The 17,190-nt window shown below is 41.2% G+C and overlaps 3 protein-coding genes across 4 annotated transcripts in view; 2 read left to right on the top strand and 1 right to left on the bottom strand.

Moving 5' to 3' along the window:
• Nucleotides 1-8,783, top strand: part of LOC135348778 (MAP/microtubule affinity-regulating kinase 3-like) — a 9,957-nt gene extending 1,174 nt beyond the window's left edge. Inside the window, exons 2-17 of one of the 2 annotated variants that reach the window (XM_064547109.1) lie at nt 33-359; nt 853-906; nt 1,010-1,058; nt 1,422-1,487; nt 2,389-2,459; nt 2,941-2,997; nt 3,339-3,575; nt 4,073-4,192; nt 4,416-4,515; nt 5,123-5,232; nt 5,574-5,735; nt 5,941-6,249; nt 6,459-6,541; nt 6,821-6,961; nt 7,166-7,405; nt 8,114-8,783. In XM_064547109.1, the coding sequence (XP_064403179.1) occupies nt 33-359; nt 853-906; nt 1,010-1,058; nt 1,422-1,487; nt 2,389-2,459; nt 2,941-2,997; nt 3,339-3,575; nt 4,073-4,192; nt 4,416-4,515; nt 5,123-5,232; nt 5,574-5,735; nt 5,941-6,249; nt 6,459-6,541; nt 6,821-6,961; nt 7,166-7,405; nt 8,114-8,435 (2,448 nt within the window). In that variant the 3' untranslated portion in view covers nt 8,436-8,783. Of the gene's footprint in view, nt 1-32; nt 360-852; nt 907-1,009; nt 1,059-1,421; nt 1,488-2,388; nt 2,460-2,940; nt 2,998-3,338; nt 3,576-4,072; nt 4,193-4,415; nt 4,516-5,122; nt 5,233-5,573; nt 5,736-5,940; nt 6,250-6,458; nt 6,542-6,820; nt 6,962-7,165; nt 7,418-8,113 lie in introns of both variants that reach the window. The other variant, XM_064547108.1, reaches the window with a different exon arrangement.
• Nucleotides 8,784-12,305: 3,522 nt separating this feature from the next.
• Nucleotides 12,306-16,232, bottom strand: LOC135348782 (uncharacterized). The gene has a single exon (XM_064547120.1). The coding sequence runs from the start codon at nt 14,790-14,792 to the stop codon at nt 12,312-12,314; it is 2,481 nt and encodes an 826-aa protein (XP_064403190.1). The 5' UTR covers nt 14,793-16,232; the 3' UTR covers nt 12,306-12,311.
• Nucleotides 15,303-17,090, top strand: LOC135349254 (uncharacterized). Its single transcript, XM_064547763.1, has one exon. The coding sequence runs from the start codon at nt 15,303-15,305 to the stop codon at nt 17,088-17,090; it is 1,788 nt and encodes a 595-aa protein (XP_064403833.1).
• The last annotated feature ends 100 nt before the right edge of the window (nt 17,091-17,190 follow it).

Here is a 17,190-nt window from a genome sequence, read left to right as displayed (position 1 = left end):
GTACACATCAACACTCTCTCTCCCACCCACAGAAGGAGAGGAGTCACCACTCTACCCACCGATCACAAAGCCCTCACCGTAACTCGCACCGGGGCACTACCTCCTCACGTAGTCAGACCTCACACACACACCACACCTCCTCCAGCTCCGGATCATCACACCGCCACCAACGACCTTCCTCCGCCTCAGGGGCCAGCTCTGGAGGTAGTAGTGGGTCCTCGGGTAGATTAAAAACCAGTCAGAGCTCTAGACCGCCTGGGGAGGAGGTGTACGTCGGCAAGTATAAGCTGTTGAAGACTATAGGAAAAGGCAACTTTGCTAAAGTGAAACTGGCCAAGCACATGCCGACTGGGCAAGAGGTAAACTGTTTGCTTATACATATAGTTGGCTCCTCCGTTGAGCCAAATTTGGATATTCCGTGAACTTTTATCATTAAACCATTGATTTGATCAGGGCCAGACATAAATGTATGTGGGGGCATGCAGTAATTATAATACATGCAGTGTGTATGTACAGTAGTCCTCCTTATTTCCCTGTCTGTGGTTACCTATTCGGTACGATAAGTACAATGCTGTGTAGGTTAATGTAAAGGAACCTGTATATAGGGTTGCTTAATTGGTAACAACGGTATAACTGGGTCTGGGTGTACAGTGTGGTTAATAGACTATTATAGCTGGGTACAAGTATGGAATTCACTACGTGTATGTGTGTGGGGGTATATACATTGTACATGCCCAAAGAATTCAAGCTGATCACATTATCCAAACTCCATTGCAGCTCAATACCAATTAACCAATGCTCCATTTCACAGTGTGTGTGTGTCTGTGTCTGTTATATCATTCTCTCTCTCAGGTGGCTATAAAGATCATTGACAAAACACAGTTGAACCCTGGAAGCTTACAGAAAGTAAGCCCTTATTTGTGTGCTCATAACATTATGTGAGCAGTGCAGTATATTGTAAGTATATCCACCAAATATGGATTGTTTATGACATTGTTCTCACTTTCAGCTGTTCAGAGAAGTCCGGATAATGAAGTATCTAGATCATCCAAATATAGGTAAAGTTGTTGTGCTGTGTGTTTTCTCAACTATACATTGTATGTGTTTGTGGTTTCCTGTGCTCATTTGTGAGCTCTGTACCCAAACAGTTGTGGTAGTAGAGTGTAGTTGCTGTACAGTCACTTATACACAGATCAACAGTATGTACAATGTATGTATGTATGTCCATTTATGTTTACTATGACCAAGGCTAAGTCTAAAGATTCACTTCTCTTTTTCACTTCTCTTATGTGCATGCATTAGCTGTGATCCTCTAGAGACCACCTCTCAATTATAACCACAGCACTCAGTGTCACTGTATGCATTGCAGTATCGTGTTTATGCCCGTTTTTCACTATTCTCAAACTTTTCACCCCCTCCAGTGAAGTTGTTTGAAGTGATAGAGACAGAGAAGACCCTCTACCTCGTTATGGAGTATGCCAATGGAGGTGAGGCTAGTTCCGGCTTGTAGCAATGTGTGAAATCACTGTATAGCTATACGTGTACTGTAGTCGGTGAGTGTCATTCGGTTAGGGTACAAGTACGCTCATGTGCATGATTTCCCTAACCCTCATAATAGATTCAATCCCATGGCATGTGTTTCATACAGCATATTGTTATGCATCTGTAAGAACTTTGAAGTATCAGTTAACTGTATTAGTGTCTATCTCAGACCTGTCTTACATGTATATTGACTTGGGTGGCATGTGGAGACACTGTCTGGTGTAGGATAGCTATCCAGTAACACAACATTGCATTCCTGTGTAGGGGATAAGTTGTCAGTTTTGGGTTTCACGGAAAATGAAGTAATTGGTGTGACCATGTAGGGGTGTCTGTAGCAAATATGTTGAGTGTGTGAACATGTCTCAATGATGACATAGTGAGGTGAGCATGGGTTTGTGGCTAGTAATTCTCTGGATGCCATGTGGTTTGTGGTGTGTATACATATGTAGTACCCTAGTGTACTGTATATACATGTGAACATCAAACATTTGCGAACTTTGGCGAGTGCTACTGGGCTTCGCTTTCAAAAACCTGTACAGTTACTCGTATGACAAAGTGCCTATATTTATGCTGATTTAGCTCATTCTCAAAGGTTTTTTTGATGCACTATTACTTGTGTGCAGCAGTTCATGGTTCACACCAGAATAGGTGTTTTTCTTATATGCTAGGTACATGTTGGCCAGAGCCAGAACAATTACCTTGTTAGCAAACAATCTGTATGTGAATACAAAGTAGTCATTATAATATGTACATGCACACCACACGCAGTCACAATGTCCAGCCAAACCAGAGGCTCCATAATCTTTACATGAGTATTGTTTGAAATATGTGTACTGTATTCTTTAGGAGAGGTGTTTGATTATCTTGTGGCTCACGGGAGAATGAAAGAGAAAGAAGCTAGAGTTAAATTTAGACAAGTGAGTTCTCAGTGTGGAGTTGACTTAGTGCTCTGTATGTTACTGTGGTTTCATGTACTGTACTAAACAGTGTGTATATTGTGCTTTGTGTAAACTCTCTGTGTACACCTCTCTGCTTAGCAACACACAGACACATACTTTATGACTTTACGTGTAGCCATACCCGTACAAGTATGTGTATGCATGTGCTGTGTACTGTTATGGTTAATCTTATCAGTCCACTTGGTTATCTGAGGGCACCATACACACCTATCTTGGCCAAGGCTGTTGGTGCTTAGGCCAACTTCCCTTTGTTGTGGCGAGGAGCTATTGTAACCTGTCTCTCACACCAGTCTTTATACATGTAGTACTGAGAAACTGTTCATTGTTTATATACACACACCCTCTCACAATTATTTTTATCTGATTTGTTTCGGCAACCGTTTACAGTCTTGAAACTATACACCACCATCCCTTACCCCCCACCTCTTACCCCCCACAGATTGTGTCGGCCGTGCAGTACTGCCATCAGAAACATGTCATCCATAGGGACTTGAAGGTACATGTATGCTCGTAACATGAATGCAATGTACATGAATGTGAACACACATTATTGACAAGAACCACACTGTTTTGATAATCTGGTTGGCAGAGTTTAGTGTTCTTTCTCTCCAAAATAATCATCTTGTGGCTCTATCATTAAGTACAGCCTTGAAAATGTATTAGTTATCGACAATAGAAAACATGTATCCCCTCCTCTTTCAAGCTTGTTCTGCAAATAGCCTGGCCCTTAGAATGTCACTTTGATAAATTTCACAGTAACTCTCAAGCTGTGACCAAAACAATTCCATCCGTGATATACGCTGCAACTTATGGTCATGCCTATTTCTCTTACCCTAGGCTGAGAACCTGCTACTAGACTCCAACATGAACATCAAGATAGCTGACTTCGGGTTTAGCAATGAGTTCACACCGGGTAGCAAACTGGACACGTTCTGTGGCAGTCCTCCATACGCCGCACCTGAGCTGTTCCAGGGCAAGAAGTACGATGGGCCCGAGGTCGATGTCTGGAGCCTGGGGGTCATTCTGTACACTTTGGTCAGCGGCTCATTGCCCTTCGATGGAAACAACCTCAAGGTATCGTACTGTATGATGTCATGGGATATCTGACTTGTACTGTACATACAGTACGTATGTACAGTAGCCTTAGGCAACTTGTGTCAAAATGTGGTTACCCAAAATGTTACTAAAATGTAGTACATACATGTGTATACCCAAGGGCGTATAAAAGAAACATGTGTTCCCTCCTTGGCGGCCGATCGCCTCTGGTATACCCTATGTTGTAGTACATACAGGAATGTGTGTGTTTCTAGTGTGCATCTTCCTGGTCGGTTTTGGCCTGTGGGTAGTTTGGCTTTATGAAGGGTTGCCTTTTCTTTTGGAGGGCATCTTCACATGCAACTAAACTCCCTTTTAGCATCCTTAGGTTATAAGGTACACGTACACTTAGACTTTGGCAGTACAACATTGAAACCTACTATTACAGGAAATATTGTTCTATTCCCTTAACCTCAGTGTACACACTTCATACTTGAGTGTACACTGTATGTACTGTGCTATTCCCCACTGTACAGGAACTGAGAGAGAGAGTGCTACGGGGGAAGTACAGAATACCTTTCTACATGTCCACAGATTGTGAGAATCTACTCAAAAAGTTTCTCGTGCTCAACCCAACAAAACGAGTGAATCTGGAGGTACAGTCTCGCACATGTAAAATACAATTCACCCTAATCTCCATTACTGTAAATAGAAGATTGAAAGAGAAATTCTCTTTCAATTTGAGCTTCAAAAACTCACTGTGATGTATAAACTGTGGTGTTAACAGTTCGTGTGTTCTGATGAACCTTGACATTTACATTCATGTTTCTCAATCTCACTGAAGTCCCTTTCATAATTATGTTTATCAATCGTGTTCAGGGTATCATGAAGGACAAATGGATGAACATAGGTTATGAGGGGGAGGACTTGCAGCCATATCTCGAGCCAGAGGCCGACATTAGCGACGAACTTAGAATACGTAAGCTCTGTACAGTATTGCAGCGTACATGCTGTTTCTTGTCGTAATACTAATTGTTAGGATTGCGGATGCTGATGCCTCGGTGGAAGCTGCACATGAAGCTAATAGATCTACGTTTGCTGCATGAAAAAATGGTGCAAAAGAGTGGGACTATGATTGTTACTACAAAGGTTGATTTAATTAATGGCTACTGCATGCTCTCAAGAAACGGTGCAGCTCTGCAGCTCTTTCCTCACTCTTGCAGCTACATGTACCAATAGCTAGGGTTTTAGTGCAGAGCTAACTACTGCAGATGTTGCTACGCATGAGTCTGAAGAGACTGCAATAGTCTTCAAAATAAGCAAAACTATAGCCATAACTCAACAACGAAGCATTATTTTGCAAATCCACAAAGTGAAATTCAAAAAAACGTAACTTAGAAGCTCTTACTTGCATTTCAGTATGCCGCTGCGCACCGAGGCATAGCAAAACATTCACACGCAGTTTGTGTGTAAAGATTTGTTGCAGTGTCTCTCTTTACCAGTGACAATTACACTCTTAATATGTAGTTGTTGGATTGTGGTATTAAGTTATTATGTTCTCATTCTTTTATTGCTTCCCTTTCCAGAGAAAATGTTGACGATGGGCTTCACTCAGAAGGAGATAAATGAGTCGTTGACGGAGAGCAGATATGATGAAGTGTGTGCCACGTACATGCTGCTCATGAGGGACGATATGGTGAGGACAATGAGCAGTAGACATCATGTGCAGATTTTTATAATGTCTGTAGAGTATCTACACTTTGTAAACATTCTCTCTTACAAAACTCTTTGAAGCACAACTGAAGATTAATTATGCTCACACAGTTTACTAACTGTCGAAAATAATCTACCTCTGTGGATAAACAGTTGGGCTATAATCATTGCATGGTGGTACACCGTGTAGCACATATATACTACATTTCCATAACTGATGATCATTACCAACTTGACATTACATGCAGAATTTTCCTTTAGTGCTAATACTGTTGTGCATGTGCAATTTGTATACCTGTTACAATGCACCCCTCTCCCTCCCAGATTGATTCTAAGAACAGTCTGTCTAACGGGCCAGACAATGTCTCCACATTAACGAGCAGAGAGGGTGGGGTATCACATGAGACCGGCTCTGCTTCACTGATCCCACCGGCTGTAAATAGGAAGAAAATCTCTGCCCCCGGGAACATGCAGCCCAATGTACAGGTGAGAGTTTGCATTGGGGTGGCATTGCATGAATTGTAGAGCGTGTTTGAACTTTACTTAACTGAACAACAGATGTGGTGTACATAGTAAATAACTCAGTGAATATGTTGGTAACAGAGAACGTACATGTAGGAAATTATGCACAGTAAAATTAATGGTATGGTTCATTCATGACTTGCCTATAATATCCTCTCCAACACTCCAGGTGCCTAAAGGGAGAAGTCTCTCAATGCGACAGAGCTCTGGAAATCGTCGTGCCTACAACGAGTTCGGCTACCAACCCAAGAATAGCTCAGCTGCCACGCCTAGTAGACCCGGTGCCTCATCAGCAATGGCTAGTCCTGGCATTGTTGTCAACGGCCATGGTAACGACAGTTCGGTAGATTCAATGGGCTCGGCCAGCAGACACAGAGGGGTGCCCGACAATTCTCGATTGGGGACAGCTGCTAACCCTAATCGCTCCGACGTGCCAGACCTAGGCAGGAGAAAGTCGCATGAGCAAGCAACCAGTTTGGTGAGCATGCCTGTTTACATAATTACTGCATTATAATGTATAGGGGATACTGTGTTTGTTTCTTATTCTGCAACGTGCCCAATTCATTTTTTCGGCGATCGGCTGTTAGCCTTAAGTTGTGTCTTCAAGTCGTGGTCTTGAATCTCATTTACAAAGTCAACTGACTGGCATTGGTATGTGTTTACACGTGAACTATTCTTTTCCAATAGTCAACAAGAAGACAAACAATGGCTTATGACCACAGCGTCATGGGCAACCACCTGGACACTCACTCTCACACTCAGCCAGATCGGTGAGTCTGCAGTATATGCATGCATGTAGCACATTCCCTCACACAACCTCGGACAATAACAAGCATGTACCTACACGCTCCTGTGACTTTCACCCATATCTTAATTTTATGCTGGCAAATTAGCACCTACTCCATTAACGATGATGATTTTTGAAATAATGAGGTTACTTGAGTACAAGTGACCTCGGGTACTCCCTTCTCTGGTTCCTGGCCTTATAGCACATCATGCACACTCTGTTTAATTTGTGTCTAACTCAACTGTTTCCCCTCCTCCTCTAGAGTAAAAGATGACCTAATAGCGAGTCTACCCGCCTCTAAACACCACCACCATGCTCGTAAGACCAGTGACAGTAGGGACAGTGCAGGGAGGGTATCACTACCTCCTGTAGAGCAAGACGACATGCAACTCTTCAGGCCAACGTGAGATTTGTTCAACTTTCTAAGCCTCAATGTATTTTAGTGGGCCTTTGAAACAATGATCTCTCCTGATGTTGTCTTGAGAGTGTACAAGTAAATGTATGTAAGCGACCAATTCTATTGAAAAATTTGCTTGCTACATGTATGTTGATTAAAATCACTTGTATACATGTACCCCCCCCCCCCCCCCCACACACACACACACAGAACTGCCCCACAGAGAAGACAGACACCTGACTCTATCATGCCCACTTTCCCTGGCAACCCGAACTTCACTCGAGGGGCTGCGAGCAGATCAACGTATGCATTTGAGAAGAAAAGACCTCCTGCTCCCCCTATTCGTCACTATGAGGCAATGGGTGGGGCCAATTCTCAAGCCAGCCCCGGCGGTCCGACTGTTGGAGGAGGTTTCTTCAAAAGGATGATCTCCTCCCGATTTAGTAAAAGGTACAAGAGAAGGTACAACCGTGTGACTGTATCGAGTGGTTACTATGGTGTGCATTGTGCTACTAACTAGCTAGGAAGCCTGTAATTATACAAATTCACTACCGTATTACTAGAATATTTTGCGGGTGAAAAACCTTTGCGAATGAGCCTAATCAGCAGAAAATTTGACCCATTGCTATTGCATTCTGGCAAGGATCGTGTGTATTTACTAGTAATAATTTAGATTTTGCGATTTTATTGTTGCGAATTGATCAACCATCGCAAAAGTTTGCAAATTTTTGACGCTCGCAAAACATTCTAGTAATATGGTAGTACCATTTGTCTAATAGATATTCTCATGAATCAGCCGCACCTCTCAGAGAGAACCGTCTGAGCACTCTCTATGTAAAGCCATGGCACAATGGAACGTACATGTATTATACAACACTGTGAAAACTGACAGGACCATAAAAATGTTATAACCACATCCGCGATCTGTGCTTAGCCATATCACTGCTTGCTGCTCAACTGCACATAAAAATGTCATTACTTGCGAGCAATCTCATTGGTTACGTTGGAATTCCACCGTGGCACATGAACTCACGTAAAGCGGTCTCTCCTTTAAGAAGGGCGGCTGATTCATGAAATTACTGTTTGTCATGTGATACCTTACTTTAATGGCTCTTCCATTCAAAATTCAACCGAATTACCATTTTTCGTTCTTTTCAGGGGTGCCTCATCTGAAGACAAACCACGGTCCTTGCGGTTTACATGGAGCATGAGGACCACCAGCACTATGGACGCTCACACCATGGTTGACGAGATTGGCAGAGTCCTCGACTCTAACTCTATCTCCTTTGAGAAAAAGGAACGTTTCCTCGTCCTCTGTACCCATGGCGAAGGGGAGGGAGGTAACTTAGTGCAGTGGGAGATGGAGGTCTGCAAGCTACCAAGGCTCTCTCTGAATGGCATTAGGTTTAAACGTATCTCTGGCAATTCGATGGCTTTCAAGCAGATTGCGTCCAGAATCTCCAACGAGTTACAGCTATGATTCAACATCTGTGTGTGTGTCGTGCCTTTTTGTGAGTGTTTTATTTTCTGATACTTTGCTGTCGGTATGTGTTCCCATAGAGTGTGTCACCATCTTTTTCATATCATTTGTGTATGTAATATTGGTAAGATTGACACTGCTATAGTGAGAGTACCTTTTGTATCTCGTATGCTATTTAATATTGTGATAGTTTTATTTATAGCCACTTATCGTTTGTGAGAAGCAGAAATAGTTTTCTTCAAGTAACTTTTAAGCAGCAACATACACTAATTATTGTCATTCTATATAATATACTGTTTAATATTTCTGCTCTCTTTTGCAATGAAGACACATTATCCAAGTTGGTAATCAATGTGTTTGTATGCTCGGCATTTTGTTTACCGAAAAGCTGTTCTTTGCGCATGACAAAAACAATGTGCCAGTAAAAATGTATGATCGGCGCAACTGCCCTACCCGGTATTATGCTATACAGGTAATTTTCAAGAGTGTGGTTTGTGAATTTTGCGTGTAAGGATTGCATTTTTTATAGACTTAGCTGATTACTATTATAAGGTACTTTCCTAGCTACTTTCTTGTTTCCACACTTTTTGGCGCTTCCCCCTGCAAATGTATTTTGGGAGATTTATGCTTCTAACATTCCTTATTACTATTCGATATTCCACAAACTAGCCAAGAAGTTTACTGTTTGATATAAAATCATAATTTAAAGAACAATTTTCGTGGAATTAATATTAATTTTCGTGTAGATTGCTAACCCATGAAATCTGCGAAAATTTCGCGCTATAGGGTATACAGACAAATTATAGATACTACTTACATTTAGCTAAAACTGTCTAATCACAATTTGTTGATGGCAAGTGTGCGTGTGCTTAGCCTCGATTCCAGGCCACGAAGAGAAAGGCGGTCTGGTATACTTTGTATGCGCATGCGCGTATATAATTATATAAATAATCGATTTTTTACAGTTGATTTTCGATATACACGTGAACGATCTTTGACAATCGATCTGATGATTTTTGATAATCGAAATTCGATTTTAGAACTGCTCTGAAGGTGAGCTGGGGGGGGCCCCTGTATCACGTGAGACTATCCTATCCTTAGAGCATTGAAGAAGCCACTATTCATGACTTCTATTCTTTTGGAATCACCAAACTCTTTCTCAGCTCTTTCTCTAAGCGCACACAAGATGGCCAAATAAACAGTGCTGGCGAGAAAACATACAAAAATGGGTGCATGAAGGAACTAAATAAGATAGCACCAACTGAACAGTTCTAAAATTACTATGACTTATGGCCCTCCTTTTTAATGGTTCCAAAAAACAATAATGTTTCGCTTTTGCGTTATAGTCTATCATGCGAGATAGCTAACCAAGCCAAGCTTTGATTCCAGGCCGTGGAGAAGGAGTTTGTGCATGTTCTGAGTTTTAAGGGCGGCCTAACTGTAGCCTTGAATCCATTTTCCATTTTAATCGGCCTGGATTCGAGGCTAGTATCAATCAATTGCGATTTTTGTAATCGATTTTCAAAAATCAAAAATCGATTATTGAATTTCAATAATCGATTATCAAAAATCGATTTATCAGATCGATTGTCAATAAAGATCGTTCAAAAATCAACTGTAAAAAATCAATTATTAAAAATCGATCTTCAAAAATCGATTTTATATTGGATGCACACGCCTATCAGATTCTTTCTGAATTTTGTCGTAAAAACGGCGTTCCATACTAAACAGCATTTCATCTCTTTTGTACTGAAAATTATCATTAAATATGGAAAAATGAGCTGATTAATACTGAAAAGAAAAGTCTTTACTTGGAGGCTCTGCCCTTTATTGAATTGTATCAAGCCAAGTCTATACTTATAACGACACCCTACACTGTAAGGCTACAGATGTTACAGTACTTTTCAAGTAGCTAGGTTGAATATCATTCCAAGTTGAATGTTGAAGTGAGTACTCACACCACTAAACCACAAAGCTGATACAACTGTAGGTGGCTGTCACAGCCTGTCAGTGTGATGATGCCCATGCATGATAATACGTACACAGCACTGACTACATGTGTGGGTAGATGCATATTCAAATGACTTGAGGTGCAGAGTGTTGCTACACTACTTAAGCAAACCAAGTAAGAGAATTAATGTACATCAACAAAAGTACTGTAAAAGAATAGAGCATTTGTTCGGGAGATGTCGAGCCAAAGTAGCAAAGGCATGCATGGTCCTCATCCTATGTTGAATCCGTAGCAGTGCTATACAGATACTCTTTGAAAATCTAGGCACTTAGGAGAAGTTCAAGCAAAGATACACATACATTTGTACATAATTATGAAGCTTGTGGGTAGATCATAATCGTGATCACCTTTGTTTTGTGGTTTAGTGGTGCGAGTACTCACTTCAACATTCAACTTTGAATGATTCAACCTACTTGAAAAGTACTGTATAGGAAAGTCATGGTGTGTTCCTGTGGGTCCCCAGGCCCTGATGAAGTTGTGGTAATATGGACCAGGCAAGTCTTCTGCTACTCCTTTATGTTCGACAGGAAGTCATTGCTGAAGATTAAGAAGCTAATGATTACTCCTGAAAGCTTTTAATTAATATTGTGGTCACATTGTCATACGTATTCTTCCTTTTTGTAACTTTGTCCGTTTTTTGTATGATGAAATTGTTGTCAATTATTTCGCGCATGCGCATACAAAGTATACCAGGCCGCCTTTCTCTTCGCGGCCTGGAATCGAGGCTAGCGTGTGCTGTGCCACAAACTGGTATGACGCAATATTAGTGCCAAAATTAGACCCCGTATTTGTATCTAGGGGGTACTCTTTTTGTAAACTGGTATAGAAAATAAACATTCTTTTTAGTGTAGACTATCACTTGGGGGTACAGTAGAACCTCGATTATTACGAGTTACAGCTATGATTCAACATCTGTGTGTGTGTCGTGCCTTTTTGTGAGTGTTTTATTTTCTGATACTTTGTTGTCGGTATGTGTTCCCATAGAACGTGTCACCATCTTTTTCATATCATTTGTTGTATGTAATATCGAACTTGTTAAGATTGACACCGCTATAGTGAAGTGAGAGTACCTTTTGTAATTATGCTATTTAATATTGTGATAGTTTCACTTATCGTTTGTGAGAAGCAGAAATAGTTTTCTTCAAGTAAGTTTAACTTTTAAGCAGCAACATACACTAATTATTGTCATTCTATATAATATACTGTTTAATATATCTGCTCTCTTTTGCAATGATGACACATTATCCATTCGAGGATAGCATTTTTTTTTTATAGACTAGCCCCACTTCTTTGTACACAGCAATAGTCCAATAGTATGCATTTTAGCGGTTACAACGTCATGAACAGGCCGGGATATATTGCATTCGCATCACTGTACATTTCCTGAAACCTTACAACTTTTTGTCCCCCAAACTGTGCATTTAATAATTACAGCAGTGTACTATAATTATATAGGGAGCATCGCCTTACGATGCATGTGAATGACATTGTAATGGATTGCCGTATATATTATAGTGTATACTTTAAATTTACTTTCTTGTTTCTACACTTTTTAGTGCTTCCCCTTGTAAATCACTGCACATCCTTGAAAATGTGTTCGAGAATTGCTTCTAACTAACTTACATGTATACCACAGGCCAAGTAGACTGTTAGGTGCGCACACACAATGTTAATTTTATAAATCTGACAGTAAACAGGTAAATTGTGACGTATTATAAATATCACCAGTATATCACTAAAAGTAGCATTAATTATTATCTTTAGCAAAAAGAATTATTTATACATAATTATGGTTACGTGTAACTCTTAGCAACTGTTCTGCTATAATTATTGAAAACTAGCTATATATACATTGTTCGTTCAGATTAGTTCCACCAGCTACTGATTTTCTCCCATAAACGCGCAAACTTTTGCTTGGTAGTGGTAATCTCAGCTTTTGCTATCTCTCTAGTAATTTTTGCTTCTTTCTTGGCCTCCTCCAGATACTGCACACGCTCTATCCAACCTGGCTTGAACTCAGTTTTCTCAGATTCGATCATCAGCTCAATGTAGTCCACTTCACTCAGTGGATTCGGCTTCAGGGCAATCTCACCGAGACGGTTTAGACTTTGCTGAGCTTGTCGGATCATGCTCATGACCATTTGGTCCAGTTGATCAAGACGGTGCTCTGACTGTCGGAGCATCTGCTCGGCCATCGATTTACCTTGTAGGGCAGCATCAAATTTCAGTTTCAGCTCTTGAGATGTTCGTTCTTCTTCTTGTTCATAGAGTTCGAAATAATAGGGATTGTTAACATGTTTTCTCCATCCACATTTCCCTGGACATACAGTGCACGAAGCATTGCTAGGTCCTCCCCCATCCATTGCAGAACATTGGTATTTATCTTCGGAATTGGAATATATACATGACTTGTGGCAGGTTCGATTACATGTCAAGCAATTAGTTACATAATGTTTTGCAGGAGTGTTAACCTTTCTCTGCTTGATCAGTTTAATTTTGTACTTAAATTCTTTGTTCGTTTCAATGTCTGCTTCATGGTCTTCGATAATCTTCCTTTCCTTTCTCATTTCTTCCATTTTTGCTAGACCTTGATTGATCTGTGGTTGGAGACCATTAACATTGGTCTCAAGACGTTGTCGTTCTTCAAGTACTTCTCGAGTGAGCTGGAGGCTACGTGGCTGAGCAGTCTCAAAATGTTTAAAGAAATTTTTCAGACTTTTCATTCCCATTGCCCAGAACAGTTCGTCAAAGTCACCCTCATCATCTTCTTCTTTGTCAGCAACGGTCGGGAATAAAGCGGAGTTATTGAACTTGAAATATTTGGAATAAGGGATGTTGCTAGCCTTGATTGCGTCGACAACAGGGGGCTTCTTTCCGTCAGCAAAAGTAATCATCATGAAGATGTTGCTTGCAATATCATTTCCAAATATGGCAAGTATAGCATCAAAGACATACCTTTGTGTGTGGGTCAGTCGTGCTTGAGAAGCTTGAGTTACAAAACCAATTCCATCGAGATGGTCGATTCCACCAACATCGCAGGAAATGGAAAAAAATTCTTTGATTTGCTTCGTGATTTCCTTGTCTCGTTTAAGCCCACTGGTGTCACCGAATCCAGGCGTGTCGATGATCGTGAGAGTGTAATTACATGGTGAGCCTTCTTGCCAATAAATCGTGTAAGCAGTGATGGTATTTGTAATGCTATTTATTTGAGTACCAGCCTGTTCAACAATCATCTTGAAGCGAAATGCGTCATCCCATTGAACTCCAAAAAGATAGTTGACAATTCCATTGATGAGAGTGCTCTTCCCAGCTCCAGTAGCACCTACTATCATTAACACCTTTTCGTTCACACATCCCACTGTTTTCCTTCCGATATAGCGTCTAGCAATTTTCAAATTTGATGGGAATTTCTTTCCTGCTCGCATTTTCAATTCATAGATGCTGTTTTCCCGATCAATAAGGGTGGATTGGGTTTTGCTTTGCATACGTTCTGCTAGACTAAGTGGCTTTGCCAGAGGAGTATCAATTGCAGAAAATCCTGAGGCACTTGCTGAAGAGGAATTCGTTGCAGGTTTTTTGGTGGGTTCGGTTGTTGAATTAACCACTTCAATTGATTTTTCAGTTGATGAGGCACTTGCTGAAGAGGAATTCGTTGCAGGTTTTTTGGTGGGTTCTGTTGTTGAATTAACCGCTTCAATTGATTTTTCAGTTGATATGTCTGAGGGTGAAGCAATTCCCAAAATAGCAACGCCAACTGCTGAGCTAGGGTTGATTGTAGTAGACTCAGCTCCGCCAATTTTTTGTGTCACAAAAGTCGGGGGTGGCACTTTGCTTGCAGCTGTTTCGAATACATCAGCTCCGTCGGTCGCAACAGCCAATTTGCTTGCAGCTGCTGGTTGGGATATATCAGCTCTGTCGATCGTTTGTGTCACAAAAGTTGGGGGTGGCACTTCACTTGCAGTTGATTTAGGTTTCTCAGCTTTGTTGTTTGTTTGTGTTACAACAGTCGGAGGGTTCACTTCACTTGCAGCTGGTTGGGGTATATCAGCTCCGTCGATTGTTTGTGGTACTTTGCTTGCAGCTGGTGATTGGGATATATCAGCTACATCAATTTGTGTTTCAAAAGTCGAGGGGGGAACTTTGCTTGAAGCTGGTTGTTGGGATTTATCAATTGTTTGTGTCGCAACAGTCGCGAGGAGAACTTTGCTTGCAGCTGGTGGTTGGGATTTATCAGCTCCTTTGTTTGTTTGTGTCGCAACAGTCGGAGGAGAAGGCACTTCGTTTACAGCTTGTTGGGATATTATATCTCTGTCAATCGTTTGTGTCTGTTTAGTTGTTGCAGACATGATGGAATCAATACAGAAGGGAAGAGATTGATACGGAATCTAGCAATTTTTGATTTGCTAAATTCTAAGCAGTGAAAAAATATGAGCTGAGAGAATGCATGTAGATCTATATTGTGTGCATGACAAAAAGCGCCTGGCACGGCAGTAGCAAAATAGACATGCCGCCAGCGCCGCCACAGACAATAGGGCCCCAGACAATAGCGCATTGCACATTAGTTGGGGGTGACCTAGCCTCGAATCCAGGCCGACCCAACTATCTACATGTAAGGTCACACCGGCGCTGCGCGCTCTGTTCTTCCAATGGCTGTTTGTCCTCTTGTTACTAGATATTCAGCGCATTCCCCTGTTATACCAGTTCACTCAACAACTGAACTTGAACTGATCATCTGTCACCACATCACGATCATTATGTTTACAAGTAAAGTGGGTCCTCCAACTGTTGCAGCAAAACCGATCCGAGCATCTACAACTAGATCTAGCTCTTTAAACAATGGCTCAGCAACACCTCCCATGAAACAATATGTCTCTTCAGCGAGTGCCACCGACACCTCTGCAAGTGTCGATGCTTTTTTGACAAAGCGGCTAGCAGAACGTATGCAAAGCATAGTCAACTCTACTCTCATCGATTCAAAGAACAACATCTATCAATTGAAATGGCGTCCAGGACAGAGATTTCCAGCAGTTTCGAATATTGCTAAATACTATATCGGAAGGAAGCCAGTAGGAAAGGTTGATGAAAAGGTGTTAATGATACTAGGTGCTACTGGAGCTGGGAAGAGCACTCTCATCAACGCAATTGTGAACTACCTCTTTGGAGTTCAATGGGATGATCCATTTCGCTTCAAATTAATTGTTGAACAGCCTACCTCTCAGGTGAATAGTGTCACTCGTACCATCACTGCTTACACGATTTATTGGCACGAAGGCTCACCATGTGCTTACACTCTCACGATCATTGACACACCTGGATTCGGGGACACAAGTGGGCTCAAACGAGACAAGGAGATCATGAAACAAATCAACGAATTCTTTTCCGTTCCCTGCACTGACGGTGGAATTGATCATCTTGATGGAATTGGTTTTGTAACCCAAGCTTCTCAAGCACGATTGACCCATGTACAGAAGTACATCTTTGATGCAATACTTACCATTTTTGGACATGATATTGCAAAAAACATCTTCATGATGATTACTTTTGCTGACGGACAGAAGCCAAGCGTTCTTGATGCAATCAAGGCTTACAACGTTCCTTACGCCAAGCACTTTAAGTTCAACAACTCCGCTTTGTTCCCGACGGTCACTAGCATGAAAGAAGACGATGAAGAACAAGATGATGATGATGATGATGGAGATTTTGATTTTAAAAAAAATTTCTGGGATATGGGAACGAAAAATTTAGAAAATTTCTTTAAGAGTTTTGAGGCTGTTCAGACACGTAGCCTCCAGCTCACTCGAGAAGTACTTGAAGAGCGACAACGTCTTGAGACCAATGTTAATGGTCTCCAACTACAGATCAGTCAAGCTTTTGCAAAGATTGAAGAAGTAAGAACGGAAAGGAAGACTATCAAAGACCATGAAGCAGACATCGAAGCAAACAAAGAATTTAAGTACAAAGTTAAACTGACCAAACAGAGAAAGGTTTACACTCCTGCAAAACGTTATGTAACTAATTGCTTGACATGTAATCGAACCTGCCATAAGTCATGTATATATTCCAATGACAAAGATAAGTACCGGTGTTCTGCGATGGACGGGGAAGGACCTAAAAATGCTGCTTGCACTGTCTGTCCAGAAAAATGTACATGGAAGCAACACGTTAACAACTCATACTACTTTGAATTCTACGAAGAAGAAGAAGAACGAACATGTCAAGAGCTGAAAAAGAAATTTGATGCAGCCCAACAAGGTAAATCGATGGCCGAGCAGATGCTTCAAGAGTCAGAGTGCCGCCTTGCTCAACTGGACGAGCTGGTCATGAATATGATCCAACAAATTCAGCAAAGTATAAACCGTCTTGGTGAAATTGCCCTGAGGCCGAATCCACTGAGTGAAGTGGAATACATTGAACTGATGATTGAATCTGAGAAAGCTGAGGCCAAGCCAGGCTGGAAGAAGCGGGTGGAGTATCTGGAGAAGGCCAAGAAACACTCACGTATTAATACAGATATAGCTAGATACCATCAAGAAAAAAGTGAAGCCAGCATTGCAAATGCAAAAGCAACAGCAAAAGCACTATACACCTCTACTAAAGTGAAGGCTGTGTCTCTGTGGAAGAATATGAAACGCTGGTGGAATTAAACCCAATTAACTATTATATATAGAGGTGTAAGTATACCGGTACTTAACTGTGAAATTATCGTCTGCGTATAAGGTTATGTACTTAAATGTGTTTAATAAG

The sequence above is a fragment of the Halichondria panicea genome, chromosome 15 (genome assembly GCF_963675165.1).
Source record: "Halichondria panicea chromosome 15, odHalPani1.1, whole genome shotgun sequence".
NCBI lineage: Eukaryota > Metazoa > Porifera > Demospongiae > Suberitida > Halichondriidae > Halichondria > Halichondria panicea.
Note: the sequence above shows the minus strand (reverse complement) of the source record. Positions and strands in the feature narration are given on the sequence as shown.